General features: G+C 40.9%; 1 protein-coding gene across 1 annotated transcript in view; it reads right to left on the reverse strand.

The window, feature by feature from the left end:
• The window catches only part of HERC2 (HECT and RLD domain containing E3 ubiquitin protein ligase 2), a 262,633-nt gene that overhangs the window by 88,279 nt on the left and 150,803 nt on the right, over positions 1–23,551 (reverse strand). The window contains exons 28-40 of the mRNA XM_040493913.1: positions 23,249–23,431; positions 20,889–21,070; positions 20,175–20,322; positions 19,900–20,096; positions 19,438–19,668; positions 18,431–18,569; positions 17,604–17,747; positions 14,425–14,567; positions 4,281–4,548; positions 3,998–4,134; positions 3,413–3,511; positions 1,612–1,780; positions 1,340–1,511 (exon numbers count right to left, since the gene is read on the reverse strand). Coding sequence (XP_040349847.1) covers positions 1,340–1,511; positions 1,612–1,780; positions 3,413–3,511; positions 3,998–4,134; positions 4,281–4,548; positions 14,425–14,567; positions 17,604–17,747; positions 18,431–18,569; positions 19,438–19,668; positions 19,900–20,096; positions 20,175–20,322; positions 20,889–21,070; positions 23,249–23,431 — 2,212 coding nt within the window. The remainder of the gene's footprint in view (positions 1–1,339; positions 1,512–1,611; positions 1,781–3,412; positions 3,512–3,997; positions 4,135–4,280; positions 4,549–14,424; positions 14,568–17,603; positions 17,748–18,430; positions 18,570–19,437; positions 19,669–19,899; positions 20,097–20,174; positions 20,323–20,888; positions 21,071–23,248; positions 23,432–23,551) is intronic.

Here is a 23,551-nt window from a genome sequence, read left to right on the forward strand (position 1 = left end):
CCTGAAATCATTGCTGCACTACATGCTAACTAACTTGGATGTAAATTTAAAACATAAATTAAATTAAAATAGAAGTACAGACCTCCACTTACAAAATAAAAAAGTTACAGAGATGAAACATAGGGAATATAGTCAGTAATATTGTGATAACATTGTATGGTGATAGGTGGTAACTACATTCATTGTGATGAGCACTGTATAATATAATGAAATGTTGAATCACTATGTTGTGCACCTGAAACTAATATAACATCATATGTCAAATATGCTGTAATAATAAAAACTTATGTTAATAAATCTGTTTTGATTCATAAAGCTTTTAAGAACCTGTTAACTGAAGAAAAATGTTAAACTAAAGTAAAATGTTAAATAAACCATTTGTTCTCATGTAACCTGAGACATTCTAACACTCCCATGCACTAGACAAGCGCCACCATTATGGCCATTTCTAATCTAAGGTATTTGACAGTGAGTATTATAGAAGGTTCACACAAAACAAAACAGGATCTCTTTATGCCATTAAAAGAGTTTAAAGATAAAATAAAACCACATGCATTTTTAATTACTTCTCATGTAATTGTTCAAATGGACATAGTATACCTTTTAAAGTACACTGATTAGTTTGAAATCTCTATAATATCACATTTAAACATAAACTGAAAAGAATTTTGTATTTCCAGTCCCTAAATCCCATCATTTGCACTTTTCCTTTTCTTAAATTTAGTCTTAAATTTTTATATAGCAGAGAGAGAGAGACAGAAACAGTCCCCAATTGAGGGGGTTGGCCAAACATTCACATATAGGCCATTTGGCAGAATGACAGAACAAGTTTACAGAACACCAACATCAAATAAGATTACCCTGTGACTGTGATGAATCAAGACAAAACCAAAACTGCTCTTTAATCATGTCTGATCAAGTTCAAATCTAACCCAAACCACAAACACAACCAGACACCCTCCCCTAACCTCCAATCCTGGTTAATATGAACAACTGCTTCCTTGCCAATCATTAACTTCATCCTAGCTCCATTCTTTCTGACATATAGATAATAATTATTAAGACACCCATTCTTAGAATAACCCTACTCCTTTAAACTTTTCCCAAAGTATCCAACACAAACCCCATTAATCCTTTGCTATACCCACCTATGGAGACACCCCATTTTCTGGGGTATGCATCTTCACAAGTGGCAATGAGTTAATAAACCTGACTCTGTTCAACTATATGTGAGTTCCTGGTCTAGAGAACACTGACAAGCAAAAAAACACTATAAGCTATCTTCATACTTGTTTTTCTTGCCCCTGAATGAAAAAAAAAATGACTTTATCATATTAGCTGATGAAAAGTTAACATCTGGAATTTTGTTGCCTGGATAATATTACCTTTTACAACCCCCACACTTTGATGAGTCACAGATCCCCACTTGTATTTTGGTGTGGTGACTGAGGCTTTGACACGAACTTTATCACCAATCTTTATGTGAGAAGGAGAACTTGGTGGAGGATAGCCTAGAAATTACAATAAGTGAACTATAATTAGTATTCATTCCTGGGAACTCTGTCACTAATTAAGAAAAAAGTGTAACAACTCACTTAAAAATGTGCTCACCTATAAGTTCCACATGAATATACCTAACCCAGTAAGTGCCTCCTTTCTGCTGCCAATCACACTGCACATTAAGGTCATGTAATCCATCTCTATCCAATTTGATAACTTTGCCCACGTCTCCTTCACACACTTCTTCATATGTTCGACAGCATCTAACCATCATTCCCACCTAAGATTAAAATTAAATTAAAAATTCAGTCCAATGTATAGATGAACAATTATACATAGCATTATCTAAGAAAGGATTTCTTCTAGCACTGAGTGTACTCTCAAAATCATTTTACACTAAGTGGAACCAGGGCTCTTTAGAAAACTTGCTGGCTCAATGTCTGGAGCAGGAAATACACAAGATGAGCATGGATCAACTTGTGCCATAAAACAAGGGAGTGCTCAAAGATTAATGTGTTCACTCAAAAGAACAATTTAATCAATAGGAATAATGGTTGAAACACATCAAATCCATATCAGTCAATAAATTTATCACAATGATAATAAGCAAAGGTTCTTTTGGTCACCTGTGTAAGTTCCATGGCACCAATTCACCATTCTGAAAATTGATAAAGCAAAAACAAAAACAAAAAACTAAAAACAAAAAAAAAAGCAAGCACTTATTCTTACTTTCCTATATAACTGTATTATAAAGAGTAACTAGAATTGATTTAAAAAGCATTCTTCAAAGAATAAACTCCAGCTAATAAATTTGAAAGGCATGACACAGTTAGAAAATCACTATTATGCAACCCCTCATAAAAAGGCTAGGTGGTAACACAAATGGATATCAAAGTGCAAAAGTGAACAATAGAGAACTTATTAGCAGATGGAATAGACTAACAAGACCTAACCAGCAACACTGCATTTTGGTCCAGATGATGCATTCGTGCCTAAGACACTGCCTGAGTCCAACAGCTCCCCAGCCCCACCAGCCCTTATTCTGATTTAACAGGAGATGCAGAAGAGGGAGGAAGAAGCCACAAATAAATGACATGGAAAGGAGAAAAAAAAAATGGGAGGGGAAAACTGTTCCAGGTTAAAAGACACTTCAGAGAAACATCATCCAAATGTCAGGTGTATGACCCTGTTTGTATCCAAATTCAAAAATGTTACTGTTTCAAAAAGCAATTTCTGAGAAAAGTGGGAAAATCTGAGTAAGCACTGGATATGAGATGATATTATAGAATTATTGCTTATTTTCTTAGCTAATGTTAGGTAACAGTAATGTTGTTGTTATAAACAAATCCTTTATCAGGACACCTGGCTGGCTCAGTTAGTAGAGCATGGAATTCTTTATCTCAGGGTCGTGAGTTCAGGCCCCATGCTGGGTGTAGAGCTCACCAAAACAAAAACAAAAACAAAAACAAAAACAAAAACAAAACAAAAACAAAATCTTTTTTGTGTTAGGAATGCATATTAACAGATTTACAGATTAAATGAGATGATTTCTGGGATTTTCTCTAAAGTATACTAACTAGAACAAAAGAATTAAAACAACTAAAGAAAAGATTTAAGATACATAAAGGACTACATAAAAAGCCTAACTAGATTTTAAAAATTAGATGGGAGTAAGAATGATATAAGAAAAACAAGCAGAAATAGGTTTTTTAAAATGTCCAAAATGGGAATAATTGAGAAGCACAGGTCTTTGTGCCATGGCTCTCTAGCTTTGGCACCCCTTGCTCATCTTCTCTTCCTCTGTCCTCTGCTCCAGTCACAACAGCCTCCCTGCTGGGTTCTGTACCCTCCTTCGCCAGGCCTCTGCTCACTGAAAATCTGAACAAGGTTCCAGCCTAAGACATTTACTCACCTGAATATTCTCTCTCACATAGACAGCATAATCATCATTACTCAAGAAATCAGCTCGTTTTTTGTACGTCTGGCTCTCTGTTACAACAGCACCAGTAGACTACAAAAGATAAATACATTTTTTAAAAATTGTGAGCCAGATAAGCCTACTTGAAGTATGTGAAATCTTTAATATCAAAAAATAAAATATGAAATATTATATGTATTTTCACTATAAAATTCTTCATTCTAAAAGACACAATATGGTAAACAGAATGAATATCAAAAGCTAAAAGTGTAGAAAATTTCTAAGACATTTCCAAATGAATCTCATGAAACAATTTACTGAAATCAGAAGTCACTGTGTCATATAAAACATGCTTTTTATATGACACAAAAATGGGTGTTGGCTACCCAATACCATTAGATGTTGAACAAGGGTCTGTTTTACAGCTCAAGTAATTAAGGCACAAAAAAACAATTAGCACTTAGCTTTACTGTGTGCCTGGCAAAACTGCAGAGAGACCTCATGGAACAGCATACAGGAAACCCAAAGCACAGGACAGGTAGACACAGGCAGATGGGCAACCACACAGGAGGCACTAACCACAGCGTAGGCTGCATCGTCCATATCTTCCACCACCTCCTCATCTGAACACTCCTCAGACCCTGTGTCTGCATCCGAAAGATCTGTGACCTGCACATCAGCATGGTCCAGCAGCCACCCAACCAAGGCCTCCACACCTACAAGCAAGTACACACAGTGCACCCTGAGTGAGGATCCACAGCACCCACCTGCCCATAGGCATCTGATGTTAGCATCTCAAGATAAACCCACAAACAAATGTGTGGGCAAATTAAGTGAAACACCCACAAGGAAAACAAAATACCTGGCAAGCCAGCAGCATTCCCTGAGGCACCAGTGAGTGACTTCAGTGCAAACTCTATGTTCCTTCTAGGAAATCCCATTTCCATGAGTTGAACCACAATAGGCAGAGCAGGAGCAGGTGACTGTTTGCGCTTCTTTGCTCTGACAGGGCGAACATGCTGTACAGGAACAGGTGTTGTGGCCTCACTGGAGCTGCAGTCTTCAAACACAGGGCTTGACGGGTGAGTGGACTCCACAGCCAAACACTGACATACGGCCAGTGCTGCAGCCTGGACAAATGAGAGTGAAGCTGGGAGGTTTAGAAAAGTCAAAAGACTTAAGCAGTCTATGAAAATGGAAATTACAAACTTCTACTATGAAATGTAGTACAGAAGAACAGAAAATTCAGATTTACATGTGTTATTTTTAAATGAATGGATAAAACATGTTAACAACAAACAACAAAGACAACTTTCATAGTTTAATGCAGAGGAAAGATGTGATGGTCAAACAACTCCTGCTGCAACACACACAGAGCCCAGGAAATTAGCCAGTTATCAGTGCCCATTAAAGAAAACTTCATAGCCGCTCTGAGTAGGAAACAAGTTGAGCAAGTTAAATGCAGACTGAGAGGGGACAGATGAGAAAGAAGGAGTCCCTCACCCCCTCCCCATGCCCCAGGAGGCAGGGTCCGGTCTCCTGCTCTCTTCTTCTGTAAAACAAGTCAGAGACGACATGGAATTCTCTCATGTACCATCAAATCAACTCTCAGTGATTCAAGGGTAAAAGAACCACTCTGCGAGTTAAATATGGTATAAAAAAAATAAAGGAAATAAAAAATATTGGGAAATAAATTACAATCAACGAATATATGCATTATTGAGGTTATCATTAGGAATCCCTACTCCCAGTACACACAATCCTTTCACTGAACTACTTGCAACACTCTGCTCTTCATCTCCAATTACTTTCATATGGTCTAAGACTTGCTATTGTTTTTGAACTGAGCATCTGAGGAAGGAATAAGAAGAAACAGGGTGGAAGAAATAAAGAGGACTCCATTAAGCCTTCCAGTGCCTAGGTAGTGTCAAAAACCTAGGGTTTTGCTGTGAAGTGTGAATAACTCACAAGTGATGGTCTTCATCCTAAAAGCTTACAATTCAGAACCAGACTGAGTTTAGAGTTCTGGTTCTGATAATGAGGAGTTAGGGTGAACTGGGCTAAACCTCTACTGATAATAACTATGAACCCTGAACAAAATATTTTTAAAAACAGTTTGAAGGTTCTGGAGAACAGCCAAAGCAATCAAAACTGAAACAGATACAACCCTTGACCACAAAGGAAGCCAGAAGGCAAGCTGACCAGGCAGTGTTATTAGACTGCAGTCAGAAACTGGAATTCAGTCCTGCCAAAGCAGTCAGAAGTGAGGAAGAAATCACAAAATGTGCATACAAACTATCCCAAACTCTTGGCTGATTCCAAAACTGAGCATTTGTGAGACTCTGAAGAACCCAGCATAAAGGAACTGCTGGAAGGCTAGAGGGATTCTATACCTGTGCAATATTAGGGAGACAGTCTGAGGTCCCAGTCCAACCAAGTTAGATGGAGTTGGTCAAGCTGTAAAGGTTTCCACTGAAGCCTCGGAAATGATTCTAAATCCTGCAGTATTCAAATACAGAAACCAAGACTAAGAGCAAAACAAAAATCAACCACCACTGGTGGTTGGCCATTAGCCACCACATGGGCAGCCAACATGGTGGAGAAGTAGGGGGAATCCATACGTCCTGCATCTCTCAAACAAAGAAGTGTAGAAGCCAAAGACTTTGAACACCAGAGCCTGGGAAGAAAAGAGACTGAATCTACTAGGAAGAAAATGGGAAAACTGGAAAAAAGGTGGACTGGGAGAGATAAAAAAGGCCACATGGGCATGGAGGGGAGACACTCCCTTCTGCAAGAGACAAAGGGAAGAGAAAGAGTGGCAAGGGAAGTGCAGGACTGTATCTGGACAAGAGAAAGACCTTGGAATGAGACTGAGAGGCATCTGATCTCTAACTGGGGGGCTTTCTTTGGACTGGGCCAGCTCCCTGTTCGCACACCTGGGGAGTAGAGAAACCAGGCCTGGGTGCGGTGGTAGGTCAGAGACTCAGTCTGCAGCTGGAGAAAGAGGTTCCCTCCTTGGAGGGCTGCGCAATAGCACAGAACCTGCCTGTGTCAGCCACCTCCGGGTACGGTGGCTGGGTGGAGGGCTGTCTACAGGAGGGTAAGCCCACTGTTCCCCTGGAGTGCTGTGGGAAAAAACAAAGCCTGCCTTCCTGTGCCACCCCAGGAGCTCCTCTGTAGGAGAAGGAGATCCTCCCTGAAATGCTGCGGCACAGACAAAGCCAGCCGGGACCACATATCCTGCACTGAAAGGCGCTTCCCCAGCATCAGAACCACGGAGCAAGACTTTGAATCCTAGCCAACCGCAGGGTCAGGGGAGTTGGCAGAGAGAGAAGGCCCGCCCCATCTGTGCCCACGGCACAGTGAGGATGACTCAAACTGAGTCCACCAGGTCTAGCTCCAGCTCCGTGAAGAAGAGACTGGGGAATCACCATTCCCCCCCCCCCCCCACCCTCTGCCCCCCACCCCTCCATCCCACCACCACCACCACCACCACTGCCACCACCAAGGTGGCGCCTCAGAGATCACTCCCAGGCCCATAGTGGAAGTTGGTCCAGAAAAACGCCAAACCATGCCCCCTTGCACTGGGTAACTGCATATCCACCGGAGTGGCACAGACCCTGAAGATAACTACTACCTACAAGCGATGCAGCATTGCCAGGATTAACTATAGGTCAATTCTGGATATGTAGATATATCCTCCCCCCCTGCCCCATTTCTCCTCCTTATCTCTTCCTTCCCCTAGGCTGGTTACTCTGGTTATTGGTCTGTCTAAAAAGACATATTGAATCCATTGTCTTGATACAAGTTCTACAGCTCCTTCTTCACACTCCTTTCTCTCTCCCTGGAATAATCAAGCCATATAGTTTCTCTGTCTGGGTAATTTTATCTTCATTAATTTTCTCTGCCGTCTTCTTTATTTCCTTTCTCTCTCTCTGGATTAGGCCTTTTAGTCTCTCTGCCTATCAATGTTTATTTTTTTCTCTGCCCCCCTCTCCAGCTCCAGTCATTTCTCTCTTTGTATGTGCTCTTCCATCATCACCGCTTTCACCTTCTTCTTTACTTGTGGTAGGTGTTTTGCGGTTTTTTGTTTTTAGACTTTAGGTTTTTGCTTTTATTTGTTTGTGTGTTTGCATGTTTTTGTCTCCAGTTTGTCTGTTTTCCTTCACAGGGTTACTCCAAGGAAAAATTCAAAGCACACCTGGTGGAAGGTTTTTTTACTCGTAAATATTTACTCATAGTAATAATATAACCAAAGTCACAACAACACAGAGCAAGTAACAATCTCTGAAAAAGCACCTCCTGAAGGGCCAGGCCCTGGACAGTGTATGACCCTCCTTTAATACAGCAGTGCTTGCAGGGGCAGAACACACAAGCTTTAAAATACATAAGGGACAGAAAACTACCAAAAATGACAAAACAGAAGAATTTTCCTCAAAAGAAATTCCAGGAAGTAGCGACAAATAATGAATTGATCAAAACGAATTTAAGCAACATAAGTGAACAAAAATTTAGAATAATAGTCATAAAATTACTCACTGGACTTGAAAAAAAAACATAGAGGACAGCAGAGAATCTATTGCTATAGAGATCAAGGGACTAAGAAATAGTCATGAGGAACTAAAAAATGCTATAAATGAGATGCAAAATAAAACGGAGGCGGCCAGAGCACAGATTCAAGAGGCAGAGGAGAGAATAGGTAAATTAGAAGATAAAATTACGGAAAAAGAGGAAGCTGAGAAAAAGAGATAAAAAAATCCAGGAGTATGAGGGCAGAATTAGAGAACTAAGTGATACAATCAAAAAGAACAATATCCGTATCATAGGAATTCTAGAAGAGAGAAGGGGGCTGAAGGTATACTTGAGCAAATCGTAGCTGAGAACTTCCCTGATCTGGGGAAGGAAAAAGGCATTGAAATCCAAGAGGCACAGAGAACTCCCTTCAGACGTGATTTGAATCCACCTTCTGCACCACATATCATAGTGAAACTGGCAAAATACAAGGATAAAGAGAGAATTCTGAAAGCAGGTAGGGATAAACAGGCCCTAAGACAAAGGTAGACAGATAAGGGTAGTAGCAGACCTATCTACTGAAACTTGGCAGGCCAGAAAGGAATGGCAGGAAGTCTTCAATGTGATGAACAGAAAAAATATGCAGCCAAGAATCCTTTATCCAGCAAGTCTGTCATTCAGAATAGAAGGACAGATAAAGGTTTTCCCAAACAAACAAACTGAAGGAATTCATCACCACTAAACCAGCCCTACAAGAGATCCTAAGGGGGATTCTGTGAGTGAAATGTTGCAAGGACCGCAAAGTACCAGAGACATCACTGCAAGCATGAAACCTACACACATCACATTGACTCTAAACCCATATCTTTCAATAATAACACTGAATGTAAATGGACTAAATGCTCCAACCAAAAGACATAGGGTATCAGAATGGATAATGAAACAAGACCCATCTATTTTCTGTCTACAAGAGACTCATTTTAGACCTGAGGACACCTTCAGATTGAAAGTGAGGGAATGGAGAACTATCTATCATGCTACTGGAAGTCAAAAGAAAGCTGGAGTGGCCATACTTATATCAGACAAACTAGACTTTATGAAAAGCCCACAGCTAATATCATCCTCAATGGGGAAAAACTGACAGCTTTCCCCCTGAGATCAGGAACACGACAGGGATGTCCACTCTCACCGCTGCTGTTTCACATAGTGTTGGAAGTCCTAGCATCAGCAATCAGACAACAAAAGGAAATCAAAGGCATCAAAATTGGCAAAGATGAAGTCAAGCTTTCACTTTTTGCAGATGACATGATATTATACATGGAAAACCCGACAGACTCCACCAAAAGTCTCCTAGAACTGATACATGAATTCAGCAAAGTCACAGGATGCAAAATTAATGTACAGAAATCAGCTGCATTCTTATACACTAATAATGAAGCAACAGAAAGACAAATAAAGAAACTGACCCCATTCACAATTGCACCAAGAGTCATAAAATACCTAGAAATAAGCCTAACCAAAGACGTAAAAGATCTGTATGCTGACAACTATAGAAAGCTTATGAAGGAAATTGAAGAAGATACAAAGAGGGGCGCCTGGGTGGCGCAGTCGGTTAAGCGTCCGACTTCAGCCAGGTCATTATCTTGCGGTCCGTGAGTTCGAGCCCCACGTCAGGCTCTGGGCTGATGGCTCGGAGCCTGGAGCCTGTTTCCGATTCTGTGTCTCCCTCTCTCTGACCCTCCCCCGTTCATGCTCTGTCTCTCTCTGTCCCAAAAATAAATAAATTAAAAAAAAAAAAAAAAAAAAAGAAGATACAAAGAAATGGAAAAACATTCCCTGCTCATGGATCGGAAGAATAAATATTGCTAAAATGTCAATACTACCCAAAGCTATCTACACATTCAATGCAATCCCAATCAAAATTGCACCAGCATTCTGCTCGAAGCTGGAACAAGCAATCCTAAAATTTGTATGGAACCACAAAAGACCCTGAATAGCCAAAGTAATTTTCAAGAAGAAGACCAAAGCAGGAGGCATCACAATCCCAGACTTTCTACTACAAAGCTGCAGTCATCAAGACAGCATGGTATTGGCACAAAAACAGACACACAGACCAATGGAATAGAATAGAGACTCCAGAATTGGACCCACAAAAGTATGGCCAACTAATCTTTGACAAAGCAGGAAAGAACATCCAATGGAAAAAAGACAGTCTCTTTAACAAATGGTGCTGGGAGAACTGGACAGCAACATGCAGAAGGATGAAAGTAGACCACTTTCTTACACCATTCTCAAAAATAAACTCAAAATAGATGAAGGACCTGAATGTGAGACAGGAAAGCATCAAAACCCTCGAGGAGAAAGCAGGAAAATACCTCTCTGACCTCAGCCACAGCAATTTCTTACTTGACACATCTCCAAAGGCAAAGGAATTAAAAGCAAATATGAACTATTGGAACCTCATGAAGATAAAAAGCTTCTGCACTGCAAGGGAAACAATCAACAAAACTAAAAGGCAACCGACGGAATGGGAAAAGATATTTGCAAATGACATATCAGACAAAGGGCTAGTATCCAAAATCTATAAAGAATTCACCAAACTCCACACCCAAAAAACAAATAATCCAGTGAAGAAATGGGCAGAAGGCATGAAGAGACACTTTTCTGAAGAAGACATCCAGATAGCCAACTGATACATGAAAAGATGCTCAACATCACTCCTCATCAGGGAAATGCAAATCAAAACCACACTCAGATACCACCTCACGCCAGTCAGAGTGGCTAAAAGGAACAAATCAGGAGACTATAGATGCTGGTGAGGATGTGGAGAAACGGGAACCCTCTTGCACTGTTGGTGGGAAGGCAAACTGGTGCAGCCGCTCTGGAAAACAGTGTGGAGGTTTATTTTATAAAATAAAATAAATTTTTAATAAAATGAAAAATGGATCTACCCTATGACCCAGCAATAGCACTGCTAGGAATTTACCCAAGGGATACAGGAGTGCTGAGACACCGGGGCACCTGTACCCCAATAGCAGCACTATCTAATACCCCAATAGCAGCAGTATCTAATAGCAGCACTTTCAATAATAGCCAAATTATGGAAAGAGCCTAAATGTTCATCAACCGATGAATGGATACAGAATTTGTGGTTTACATATACAATGTACTACTCGGCAATGAGAAAGAGTGAAATCTGGCCATTTGTAGCAACGTGGATGGAACTGGAGAGTGTGATGCTAAGTGAAATAAGCCATACAGAGAAAGACAGATAACATATGTTTTCACTCTTATGTGGATCCTGAGAAACTTAACAGAAGACCATGGGGGAGGGGAAGGGGAAAAAAAAAGTTAGAGAGGGAGGGAGCCAAACCATAAGAGACTCTTAAAAACTGAGAATAAACTGAGAGTTGATGGAGGTTGGGAGGGAGGGGAACGTGGGTGATGGGCATTGAGGAGGGCACCTGTTGGGATGAGCACTGGGTGCTTTATGGAAACCAATGTGACAATAAATTTCGTATTAAAAATAAATAAATACAATACATAAATAAATAAAAAGTCTAGAACCAAGCCTCCACAGGATTGGGGAGAACTGCCAGGTACTAAACCATCTATGAGAACAAAATTCACGTTCTCCAGAAGATGTTGACAGAACACTGAGCAGATACAGTGTAATATCTAAAACATACAGGGTGCCTGGGTGGCTCAGTTGGTTAAGATGCCAACTTCGGCTAATGTCATGATCTCACAGTTCATGAGTCTGAGCCCCACATCAGGTCTCTGTTGTCAATGTGGAGCCAACTTCAATCTTCTGTCCCCCCCTCTTTCTCTGCCCCTCCCCTACTCACATGCATGCACTCTCTCTCTAAAATAAGTAAACATTTAAAAAAGAACTAAAACATCCAGAATATACTAACAACTACATATAGGTGAAGAAGCAGAACCAATAACTGATTATAATCAAGAGAAAAAAAACTGCCAATAGTAGCAGACTGACAGCTGGCCCACGTGTTAAAAAGAAATTTAACACAACTATCAGGAATATGTTTTACATACATATACAGTAAAGAAATAGAGAGTGAAGAGATAAGAACTGTCAGAACTATAGAGCTATAAAATAAGAACCAAATGGAAACGTGAGATCTGAAAATATAAAGACTCTCTTAGATGGCTTACAGCAGATTTAGACCCAACAAAGCAGAACAGCCTGACCCTAAAAACAGATCCAGAAAATTAGCTAAGTTTATTAATGAAGAGAAAAAGACCTACAAAATACACAGAAACAAATTAATAATCTCAAAGATGTGTAATGGTAGTCTTAGCAAAGAACAGGACAGGAAAATATAGTTAACAAGTTTCCAAATTTGGTGCGGGGGGTGGGGGGGATATCAAGCCAGAGATGCAAGTAACTTGAGCACATCCCAAGAAGATGGGGGAGAAAAAATACATACATACATTGGCATGCCTTAGTCAAACTGTAGAAAACAAAACAAAAAACAAACAAATCACAAAATATCAAATGCAGCCAGAATGGGAGAAAAAAGTTGTGAGGAAAAAGCTTAGAAATTCCCTGGGCTTGCACCAATGAGTTAACAAGCATAAAGAATTACAAAGCCATAGGATGCTCACACCCAAGTTTGGGTAAACAAGATTAGGTGAATAAGGATAGAGAAGGGAGGCTAAGGCCCCCAGAATAGAGAGGGGGTGCAAAGGCCCGCAATACAAAGGTATATGAGGTAAACAAGACTAGAGATTCAGGGCAAAAGTTCCCCCCTATTTAGTATTATAGCAGAAAGCTGCTTTCACAGGAAGGAAGGACCAAATTAGGTAAACAAGTAAATAGGGCTACAGACCACCGGGCTGCAGGTAAAGCTGCCCAGAGGAGAACTGATTAGCAAAAGAAAAGGTGCCTTGTTAACCTTGAGGTTACTTGCTCCATCAGTCTAATCCCCTAGGCTAGCTAAGATAAACAGAGTTGGTGCCTCATGCCTGCTGTAAACAACCTTTGGCCGCCTCCAGAGCCAGGATTTTGTTTTGTATTAACCCAAACCCCTAATATCTTCAAGACCCCCTTTCCCTCACATCCATGAGTTAATGTTCATAATTTCATTGTCTCTTTGTGCACATCCATCACCATGTTTGTAAGCCTTCTGATCCTAATAAAAACAGGGCAAGGACCCTTATTCAGGGCTCTTGCCTTTTCCTGGACATTAACCATCTCTCGAATTTAATCCTGAGTCCTGCTTTCTTGCTAGACAAGAAAGAACTTTAGACCCAGAGTCTATGACAAAAAGGCACTTCAAACAGAATAACAATGATGGTTGAATTTTCATCTAAATCAATGGAGATAAAACAATGAAAGATCTCTCTTTGGTAGTCCTTCCCAATTCTTAAAGGATAACTCTACGTTTCCTTGTCTCCTTACACATCTTTCCTCTTAACACTGGGTACCTCCCAGTGTGATTCCAGGTTGCATTCTGCCCAATTTGCTCTTCAACTGCTTTCAATGCCCTCTTTTTATCTTTAGAAGTGACTAGAAACCCTGCTGTTCTATGGCCACTTCAACCTGACCCTCATCTTAGCGGTTTTTAGACCTAGCAAGTAGTTGGCATTCAGGCCAGTTCAAAGAAGGCACTGTACTGCTCCCTATTCTCATGCTCAATACTTCTTGCCTTCTCCCTTTGCACCCCACCTTCTTCCTACCTCAGTTCTTACTTTCTTGCTACCTACTTCTTCCTACCTCACTCTTGGACTACTGTCAGCCCTCCCATCAACCTGATACAGCTGCTTCCTCACTTCGGATCCAACTCCCTGCAGTCCTGGTCTCAAAGAATTTCTATTAGGGTATATTCTGCCTGGCAACTTGAGTACTCTAGGTTTGGTTTTTGTCTTTGATATTTTATCCAAAGTTTTTTACATATTACATAGAAAGAAGGATTTTTAGAAACATCTAGTCCCTCATGTTGCAGGCCATGAAAGTCCCCATCACTTTTAGACCTGATCACATGTTGTCTTTTCTATGGGAACATGCCCACAGCCTGATCCCTAAGCTACACTGTGCAGCACAGGTGCTCTGCGACAGGGCAAGGACCAAGAGCCTGGCAGCAACAGTGCATGCCCAAAAAAGCCTTTGCAGTGAGTGGAACAAACATGCCAGTGCAATATTCCAAGGTCTAATGGGCTCCTTCAATAACAATTATTTCCTAGAAAAAGATCATGCCATGAATATTTGAGCATCTGACCCATGTTGAATCTCATTAACTTTTTCAAAGAATTCACATATATTCAAAATAAGGTTAAACTTCAACTCATTCCCCCTCTAACTAGTATTATAATGCTCTATGACAAACATGGTTAAAGCCTAACTAGTCATAAGAATTATTTTAGCATATTATTTAAAATTCAGAATATATCCTTAAGAAAATACACATCTAGGAAAAAAATTGTTCCAAATTTAGTGTACCAGATTAAAATTGCAGAGGCTGCTACCATACCTCTAGCTCCTGTTTGTCAAATATGGCCTTCACTGGAGATGGCTGGGTGGCCGAGGCCAGTAACTGCTGCAAGAGGATCATTGGAGGCTGTGGCCCTTCAGGAGACATGTCCCCAAGGTCAGGGGATGCAGCTGCTCCATCATCTGAATATAAAAAAAAAAATATGCACGACATCACATTTTCAACTCCTAACATCCCTTTACTATTAAAGATGCTGCACTGAACATGTTAAAGTGAGTATGATCTCTACCTCTTCGAGCACTAGACGATCAAAATCTTCAAGGCTCAGATATCAAAAATTAGTCTAAAAATTTTTCCATTCCCTGCTTTTTGGCATCTGTCCTTTATTGGTTCATCTATCTCCTCAGAGCCAAAAAAAAAAAGCTACCTCCCAAATTTCTGCCTTTTGTCCAGTTCTTATACCTTCTCTTTCTTGGTGCACACTCATTGCTTCAGAAACCTCTTCTATGAACACTCCCTTTTTATTTTTAGCCTTGGCTTTTCCTGCTAACCCTTGTTCAGACCATAAACTGACACCAATTCCAGATATGTTGTGTGGTCAGGGTAACATCTTTTTGTCTGTTTTAATCTCTGAGCAGCTTGAGTGAGGCATTTAGCACTTCCTGTTTGCCACAGGCCCACTGAGTCCCACTGCCTGGAGCCCACTCACCATTTGAGTTCGCTGGTTGGTTTGGTGACAACTTCAACTAATTCTCTAGACCAGGGGTTGGAAAATCATTCTCTTGAAGTGACAGAGAGTAAACAGTTCAAGCTTATCAGCTGCATGGTCTGTCACAGCTACTCAATTCTGCCACTGAAGAGTAAAAGCCGCCTAAGATGACGTGTAAATAAGTAGGTGTGGCTGTGTTCCCATAAACTTTACAAAAACAGGTAACCATGATAATTTGTCAAGCCCTACTCTACAGAGCTATCTGGAGCCCCTACTCTGTCCCAACCGTGAGATAGTAACCCTGACTCAGTTCCTACAGAGCTACTCATCAGGGTGACCAGAGAGCAGTCAGTCCAATTCCCTGGTCTCTGGTTTCCTGATCTTCTATAATTATGGATAGTTTCCAAGGTCCCTACTGTCTAATACAGAATAAATCTGCACTTTCATTAGATTTGCCTTATACTCAGCACATTAAAATTAAATTCACAATACCCTCTTAAGATTAAGAAACAAAAAACCGCACACTACACTAGGCTTTCTAATCTTCATCAGAGGTACTCCCTCCTGTCCTCCCGGTAGCTCAAGCTTGAAACATCAGCCATCTTTGACTTTTCACTGGTTTCCCATGAGGTTATTATCAAAACCACCAGGTTATGATCTACTGGAACCACCTTTCCATCTTTTATGTCTTCCCCCAGAAAACACCTTATCACTTGACACAAAAGCAATTCTCTCACCTCCATGGCCTTCCTTTTTCAAATACACTTATACCTCTCTAGTAGACTTATCATCCTGAATATCAGTCCTTACCATACAGGTCCCTGCCACAGCTCTAAGTCAGTCTTATGTTTCACCCTGGTATTCAAGGCATTCTATCACATGAATTCAGCTGACCTCTCCAGCTTTTGCCCCACATTCATCAATAAATCCTGAGCTCCTTGCAAAGTGAAGCACTTCAACATTCTCCTATATACTCACTGATACATCTGTGCTCCTATTGTCTCTTCCACCAAAATAGAGCTTCTTCATCATGCTGCACCTCAAGTCTGCCACACCCCTCAGAAGCTGCCCTCCCCAGCCCTCAGCCACCTGTATCCCCAAGACACTTGTGGAACTACAATTACACATTTCACAGTGCACTGGCATCATAACCTGTACAGAGCCATCTGCATTCATTTTCTCCTTTCACTCTGACCCCAGAGAGTTTGGGGTCATAAACAAGGACTATCTTGTTCCCTATAATACTTTAGCACATCTTTTTTAAGAGTAGATAATCAAAAAATATTTTATAGCTTTTTTTTTCTATTCAAAGTAATATAAGCTTATTCCAGAAAATTGAAAAAATATAGAAAAGTCTAAAGAAAATAAAGTCAGCTGGTATTCCAGTGTATGGATACACCACCTAATAATGGGCATAAAAGTGTCTCCAGTTTTCAACCTAAAAACAATACCAACAAAGAAGCCATAATAGGCATCCGTAAACACATATCTTCATGCCTTTTCGTGTGATAAATTCCCACAAGATGACTCCCAGGTCAATGGAGAGATACAGAGCTAGATACAGAGATACAGATACAGATGTGTGTGCGTGTGTACACACGTATTTAAAATTTTTTTTTTAAGTTTATTCATTTTTGAGAGACACAGTATGAGCAGGGAAGGGGCAGAGAGAGAGGGAGACACAGAATCTGAAGCAGGCTCCAGGCTCTGAGCTGTCAGCACAGAGCCCAACGCGGGGCTCGAATTCACGAACCGCGAGATCATGACCTGAGCCGACGTCAGACACTCAACCGACTGAGCCACCCAAGCACCCCTAATACACATGTATTTTAAAGTGTAACATTTCTTCAATGTTGGTTGTACCAACTTAAATTCCCACAAGCAATGTGTTAAAGCAGTGCTACTTTAGATATGTATGAACCACCTTAGGGCCTTATTAAAATGCAAACTCTGATTTCTTAGGTCTGGGGTGTAGCCTGAGAATCTACGTGTCTAACATGCTCCTACGTGCCATCAGTGCTACTGGTCCATGAGCCACACTTTAACAAAGCAGGACACCACTGTTTTACTGTTTTCCCTCCCTTCCCATCAGATCCTTGAATGTGATAGAATGCCTTGAATACCAGGGTGAAACGTAAGACTGACTTAGAGCTGTGGCAGGGACCTGTATGGTAAGGTCTGATATTCAGGATGATAAGTCTACTAGAGAAGTATAAGTGTATTTGAAAAAGGAAGGCCATGGAGGTGAGAGAATTGCTTTTGTGTCAAGTGATAAGGTGTCTTCTGGGGGTAGGCATAAAAGATGGAACGATGGATCTTTTGTCTTATAAGATTATGACACTGTCATTTGCACTTCATCAATTTCTGGCCAGGTTACACATCTTTCTCATGCATTTAAAAACCATCTCTATTTCCCTTTTTATGGACTACTTGCTCATGTATTTTGCCTGTTTTTTATGGGAGTACCTGCATTCCTTACATATCTATAACAGCTTCCTTAAAAAGATACCTGTATGAGCAGCTGTGACCTCCTGAACAGCCGGCTGAGACAAGATCTGCCTAAGCTGGTCCTGGTGTGAAAGCAGCGCACGGCCCGCCTTCAGGATGTACAGTTTTAACTGCTGGCACCTCAGCAGCTCCAGGTCTACTTGTCCTGTGGGAGAAAAGGACTCAGGAACGGCACACCTTGCTTGGGCTCTTCTCCTCACCAGCTGTGTGGCCTTAGGGAAAGTGCTCTGCCTCCTGCACCACAGTGCCATGCCTGTAAAGTGGCACAAACAATGCCCTGCCCTGTAGGAATTAGCTGGACATGCCAAATACTGTCAATAATGAAGGACTTGCCTTTCTGGATAAGTATCCTCTACCTCCCCTGGGTCTTCCCCTTTTCCTGCTGCCCACGCAGCTACCTTGATGGATTAGGGTGAGAATTAAATGGTTTGACAAAGTTAGATCCATGTCAGTTATTATTAGTATAATCAATGTTTCCCATATTGCTAAAATTTCAACCAGATATCTATGTCACAAACAAAATATCTTCACCTTTTCTTGCCAACACTCCTCCAGGATGATTTTGTCTGACAGTCACAACATACAGTTCTCTAACTCAACAAGATCATGGCACTCCCTGGAGTCTTATCTAAACAAATGACTGCAGTGGTGCCTGACAGCCAACTGAGGACATTCAAGCTTTCATGTCCACTATAACTCAACAAATAGTCAATCCATTGAAACCCAAAGACTTTGACAGTCACAGGAACTTGCTCTCACAAAATGACATTGTCCAAACAATACCAGTTAAGATTGTAGTTGTTTCACCAAGAAGTACCATATACTGACCTGCAAAACCCGGTTTAGGTGACTTCTTTACTTTGTGTTTTTCCAGTTTGCTTCCAGCAAGGTTTACCAATTGAGCCCAGACAGATAGCATAGGCTCTGTGAAGGGGAGGTTGGTGACACTGAATGCCACAGCAGGGAGCTAAAGCAAGAAGATAGAAACCTTCAAAGTCCATCCAATGAAATGAGCAAATGAAACATTCTAAAAATTATCAAACCATGAATCTTAATTCTAAAATATACATATCGTAAGTCTTTTTATATCTGAAAATAATTTTAAAATATTCCATTAAAGATAAAATAGAGATTTATATGTATAGTAAACATAACCTAAATTAATTTTTTAACAACTTATCAATAATAATTATGTCAGGCTGGTGATGATTATCTCTTTAGGCATTTTCTATGCATTCCAAATTTTCTACAACACGCATGTATTCATTTATAAATCAAAAACAGTATTTTATAGAAATATAGTCAGGTTGTACTTAGATTACATCAAAATAATATAAATGACTCTCTTTCCCTATACATCCTTAATTCACAGATTTAAGATGACAGCAGCTGCTACATAAGTCATGTCACTCAACACAATAAATAAGCATTTACGAAGAAAGGTCATTTTTTTAAGGAATCACTTTTAGGTTTCTTTAAAAGCTGAGTTGTTCAATAAAAGTCAGATTTCATAAATTTACATTTTAAGATAATTAAAACTAACAAACATAATTACCAGTACCTTCTATGTTGCTTACACCCTTTTATGTCTTTGGGGGCTAAAATAAGACATGAACTAGTAATTTGTGTAACACCATGAGACCAGGCCCTATTTATCACAGACACAAAGCAAACAAGGGAAGACAGACATATGGCTTTCCACAAGTTGCATAGTTTCCTAGACAGCGTGCATGAACTACAAGAATCAAGTTCATTCTAGCACTAATGTTAGCACTCAGTTCCAGCATAAAACTCCTCTGCCTTATTACCAAGTAACTGAATACAAGTTCACCTACTGGTTTGAGCTGATTCAATGGGCAAACGCGACACATCCGCATGTCTGAGAACTGTACAGTGATCCTGCCCTTTGGGGTGATGCGAGTCACCGTGCCTTCTCCAAACTCATCATGCATGACTTGTCCCCCCAGGCGCAGGCGACCATCGATGCCTCCGATCACAGCTAGGACTGCCATGAGGCCCCCCACCTCTGGGTTTTCGGAGTCAGGAAAGTAATCCTCTAACAGGGCCTAATGCAGACAGACAGCTAGTTTGAAGAAGACAGCCAAGGGTGCTGCCTGTTTCTTACACATTTATAACTAAGCCAAGTTCATTTTTATACTAGTTTCTTCAATAGTTATTTCCACTACAATATGGTTTAAAATATCTTTAAACAAAATACATGTCATTTCAAAAGATATTAAGAGTGAAATCAACATTCTACAAAGAAAAACTAACAGATATGAAAACGCGGCACCCACCCCCTCTGGTGGCTTTCCTGTGCAGCTGCGGGTGACAGAGTGGAGCTGAGAGTTGATGTACTTGTTTATGAGGCCGTTCCACTGACCCAGGGAGTGGAGTGTGCGGAGCAGTGCCACCACCTCTTCTGCCAAGGTGCTGCTATGAGTGGCAGTCAGAGAGGCCTGTGGGCGTGCCCTCCGCCGCCTCAGAGTAGATTCTGAAAGAGACATGTGAGAGAGGAGCTACATGGTGCCCTGCTCACTGAACCAGGACACAAGTAAGGAGAGAGGCCCACCTCTGAGGAACGGGATATCTGAAGAACAGGTGGTGAGCAAGCTGCCCAAGAAACCAAACAGCTTTTCCACAAGGCATTTCATGTCCCTTGCCCTTTCGATCTTGTCCCATGATGGAAGCACTGCTTGCAGTAAATGCACAGCTAAGATCTGACAAAAGGCAATTTAAAATGGCAAACATTAAAGAAAACCATAATCTGTGGTTTACGTTAAGAGATAACAGATTTTTATTTTCTTTTTTTTTGTCCCTCTAATGCAATTAATCATGTGAAAATTCAGATATCCATTATTTTACAACCAGATAATTACACCCAAGTTGATTAATGATATAGATTATCAGGAGTTGGAAAAAGCTACACTACAGATGCAGATATTCACTTAATTAAAAAATAATTCTTTTCAGCTTAATTCTTCTGAAGACAATTATACTACAACTCCTATGAAGCAGATAAGAGAAGCTGGTAGGATTTATCACTTCAAAGAAAAGCAAGTCAACTACAGTTTAGCAACTTAAAATCAATTTAAAATAATCAAGGACTTCAGCCCCTTGCACTAGAAAATCTACTTTGGGTTAGTTCCAGTTCTTTTCTGCACTCATTGAGTACAGGCACCTAATTATAATGACTGGGAGAATTGGTATCTTGATGCCACCTCTTAAGGGGATTGCACAGTTTCAAAATTCACACTGAACAGCATCAGCCCAGCAGCACAATTACCTGTCGCTGCAGTGAGGCAGCAGTGAAAGGTGCATGTCCCTCCACAACCTTCATGAGCAGGGCAATCCACTGTGGGGAGCTGAGGGCAGCACACATGTGTGGCGTGAGTGCAATGCTCCGCACAAAGCCCAACGTGCACCAGCTCCGGTGCTGCTCCCGGCAGACCAGCCTGTTTGGGGAAGCTGCCACAGTGAAACAAACCAGCTTGGCACCAAATTTCTAGAAATAAATAGTCAGCACAATCTACACTTTTAATGTATTTACTGTGTTATGTTCGATAATAGTCTACTTTACAAATATACTACAATTTCACTAATTCAAAATGAGAGCAGTGAGAGAAAACCCTACTAAAGGAACATTTTACAACACTTTTAAAACGTTCAAAGTACATGAGTAGCTCAAACCAATTAAGGAGTTTCATGTACTTATTATTTATAGGCAGTAAGAAAATGATTCACAATTCAAACAGCAGTTATTAGAGTGCATCTTGTATATTTTAAAACCTCACGTGTTATGTATCATCAGGGCACTTGGGTGGCTCAGTGGATGAAGTGTTTGACTCCTGATTTCAGCTCAGGTCATGATTTCACAATTCATGAGTTTGAGCCCACAAAGGGCTCTTTGCTGACAGCACAGAGCCTGCTTGGGATTCTCTCTCTGCCCCTCCCTGGCTCACGTGCACACATGTGCGCACACATGTGCTCTCTCTCTCTCAAAAATAAATACACTTTAAAAATAATAATAATAAATATCTCCCATGATCTTGTTTATACTTAATCTGCACCATAAATTTCCAATCCAAGTTTAATAAGTCTGCAGTAATAGAACAAGACTAGGAGGCTTTCATGAGGTTTATCCAATTTGACGGACGCAACTGACCCTGTCTGCTCCTCCTGGCTTCCAGGTCTCCACTCATGGGTACCCAGGGGCTTCCACTCTTTCCTGTCAGAGGCCCGCCTGCCAGGGCCCAGCCCTCCTGCTCTCTAGGCTTCCAGAGGCACCGCCGTCAGACACAAGTTCATGCCTGCACTCAGTTACACTCACACACACTCACACACACACACACACAGACAGACACACACACACATCAACTTTCACAGTCACACCCTACCACAATCCCACATACTCATTTTCATAGTCACTGATATACTGACACACAATCACTCATAATTACCACACACACTCACAAACACACCCAGCTACTCACACACATTCCCTTCCCCACTTCACACTCACACCTGTAGCCACTCACATACTCAGTCTCACTCAGAGACAAACTCTCCCATACTCACAAGCACTCTCACACATACACACACACTCACTCCTCCCACTCCATCAACTCCTTCTCTCCACACTTAGACATATTCACAAATTCATGCAAACATTTCAGTGGGTTGAACTGTATCCCCCAAAATTCATGTTCAACCAAAACCTCAGAATGTGGCCTTATTTGAAAATAAACTCTTTGCAGATGTACTTCCTTAAAGTAAGGATTGATATAATACTGTATTGGATCAGAGTGGACCTTAAATCCAATGAAAGTCCTTATAAAGAAGCAGAAAAGGACATAAAGAGACACAGGGCAGTCCTTTGTGTGAAAATGAGGCAGAGCCTGGAGTGCTGTGGCCTCAAGCTAAGATACCCTGGAGGTACCAGAGCTGGAAGAGACAGAAAGGATCCTCTTCTAAAGTCTTTGCAGGGAACACAGCCCTGCTGACACCTTGATGTTAGACTTCTGGTCTCCAAAAATCCTTGATGTTGGAAAATGTGGTCTCCATAACTCCATTATGGGGTGAACTGTGTCCTACCTGCCTCCCAAAATCAGTATGTTGAAGTCCTAACCCCTAGTACCTTAGAATGTGACCTTATTTGGAAATGGGTCCAGGGGAGATATAATTTGTTTGGGAGAACTTAAACTAGGTTAAGGTGGGTCCCTAATCCAATTATGACTGGTAACCTTATAAAAAGGTGAGATTTGGAGACAAACACACACAGGTAAATATGCGGTCAGTAATCTACAAACTAAAGAATGTCAAAGATTGCCAGCAAACTACAGGAGGTAGGGGAGAGGCCTATAACAGATCCTTCCCTCACAGCCCTCAGAAAGAACCAGCTCTGCTGACACCTTGAACTTCTAGCCTCTAGAACATGGAGAAAAAATTTTCTATTATTTAGGCCACCCAAGTGTATGGTACTTTGATGTGGCAGCCCAAACAAACTAACCAAGTTTGCAGTAAATTGTTACAGCGGCCCTAGGACACTAATACACATGCACACTCACCCACATGCTCATACTCACTGACACACACACCACATTCATAGCCCCAGTACTCTGTAGGCCACAACTATTCATTGCATACATGTCTTGTCCGTCGTTCCACTTTCCACTAACATTCGCAGCAGTCCACACAGGGTCTTGGTGGCTTCACTCTGCATGATTTCAGCATGGACTCCAGCAGAGAGACAAAGAGTTTGTAGTAAATTAACAGTACTGGTAAGCATCATTGCAGTGGGATGAATGTTCCTTTCAATTTGTTCAGCTTCTGGAAAAAAAGTATCAAAATAAGAAGCTATATTCCCAAATAGAACTGGAAAATATCCCTGCATGTAACTTAGGGATTTCATAACACAGTTTTTTAAGGAATTTAATATCACAATTTTTA

The sequence above is a fragment of the Herpailurus yagouaroundi genome, unplaced genomic scaffold, assembly GCF_014898765.1.
Source record: "Herpailurus yagouaroundi ecotype Mexico unplaced genomic scaffold, PumYag 185, whole genome shotgun sequence".
Lineage (NCBI taxonomy): Eukaryota > Metazoa > Chordata > Mammalia > Carnivora > Felidae > Herpailurus > Herpailurus yagouaroundi.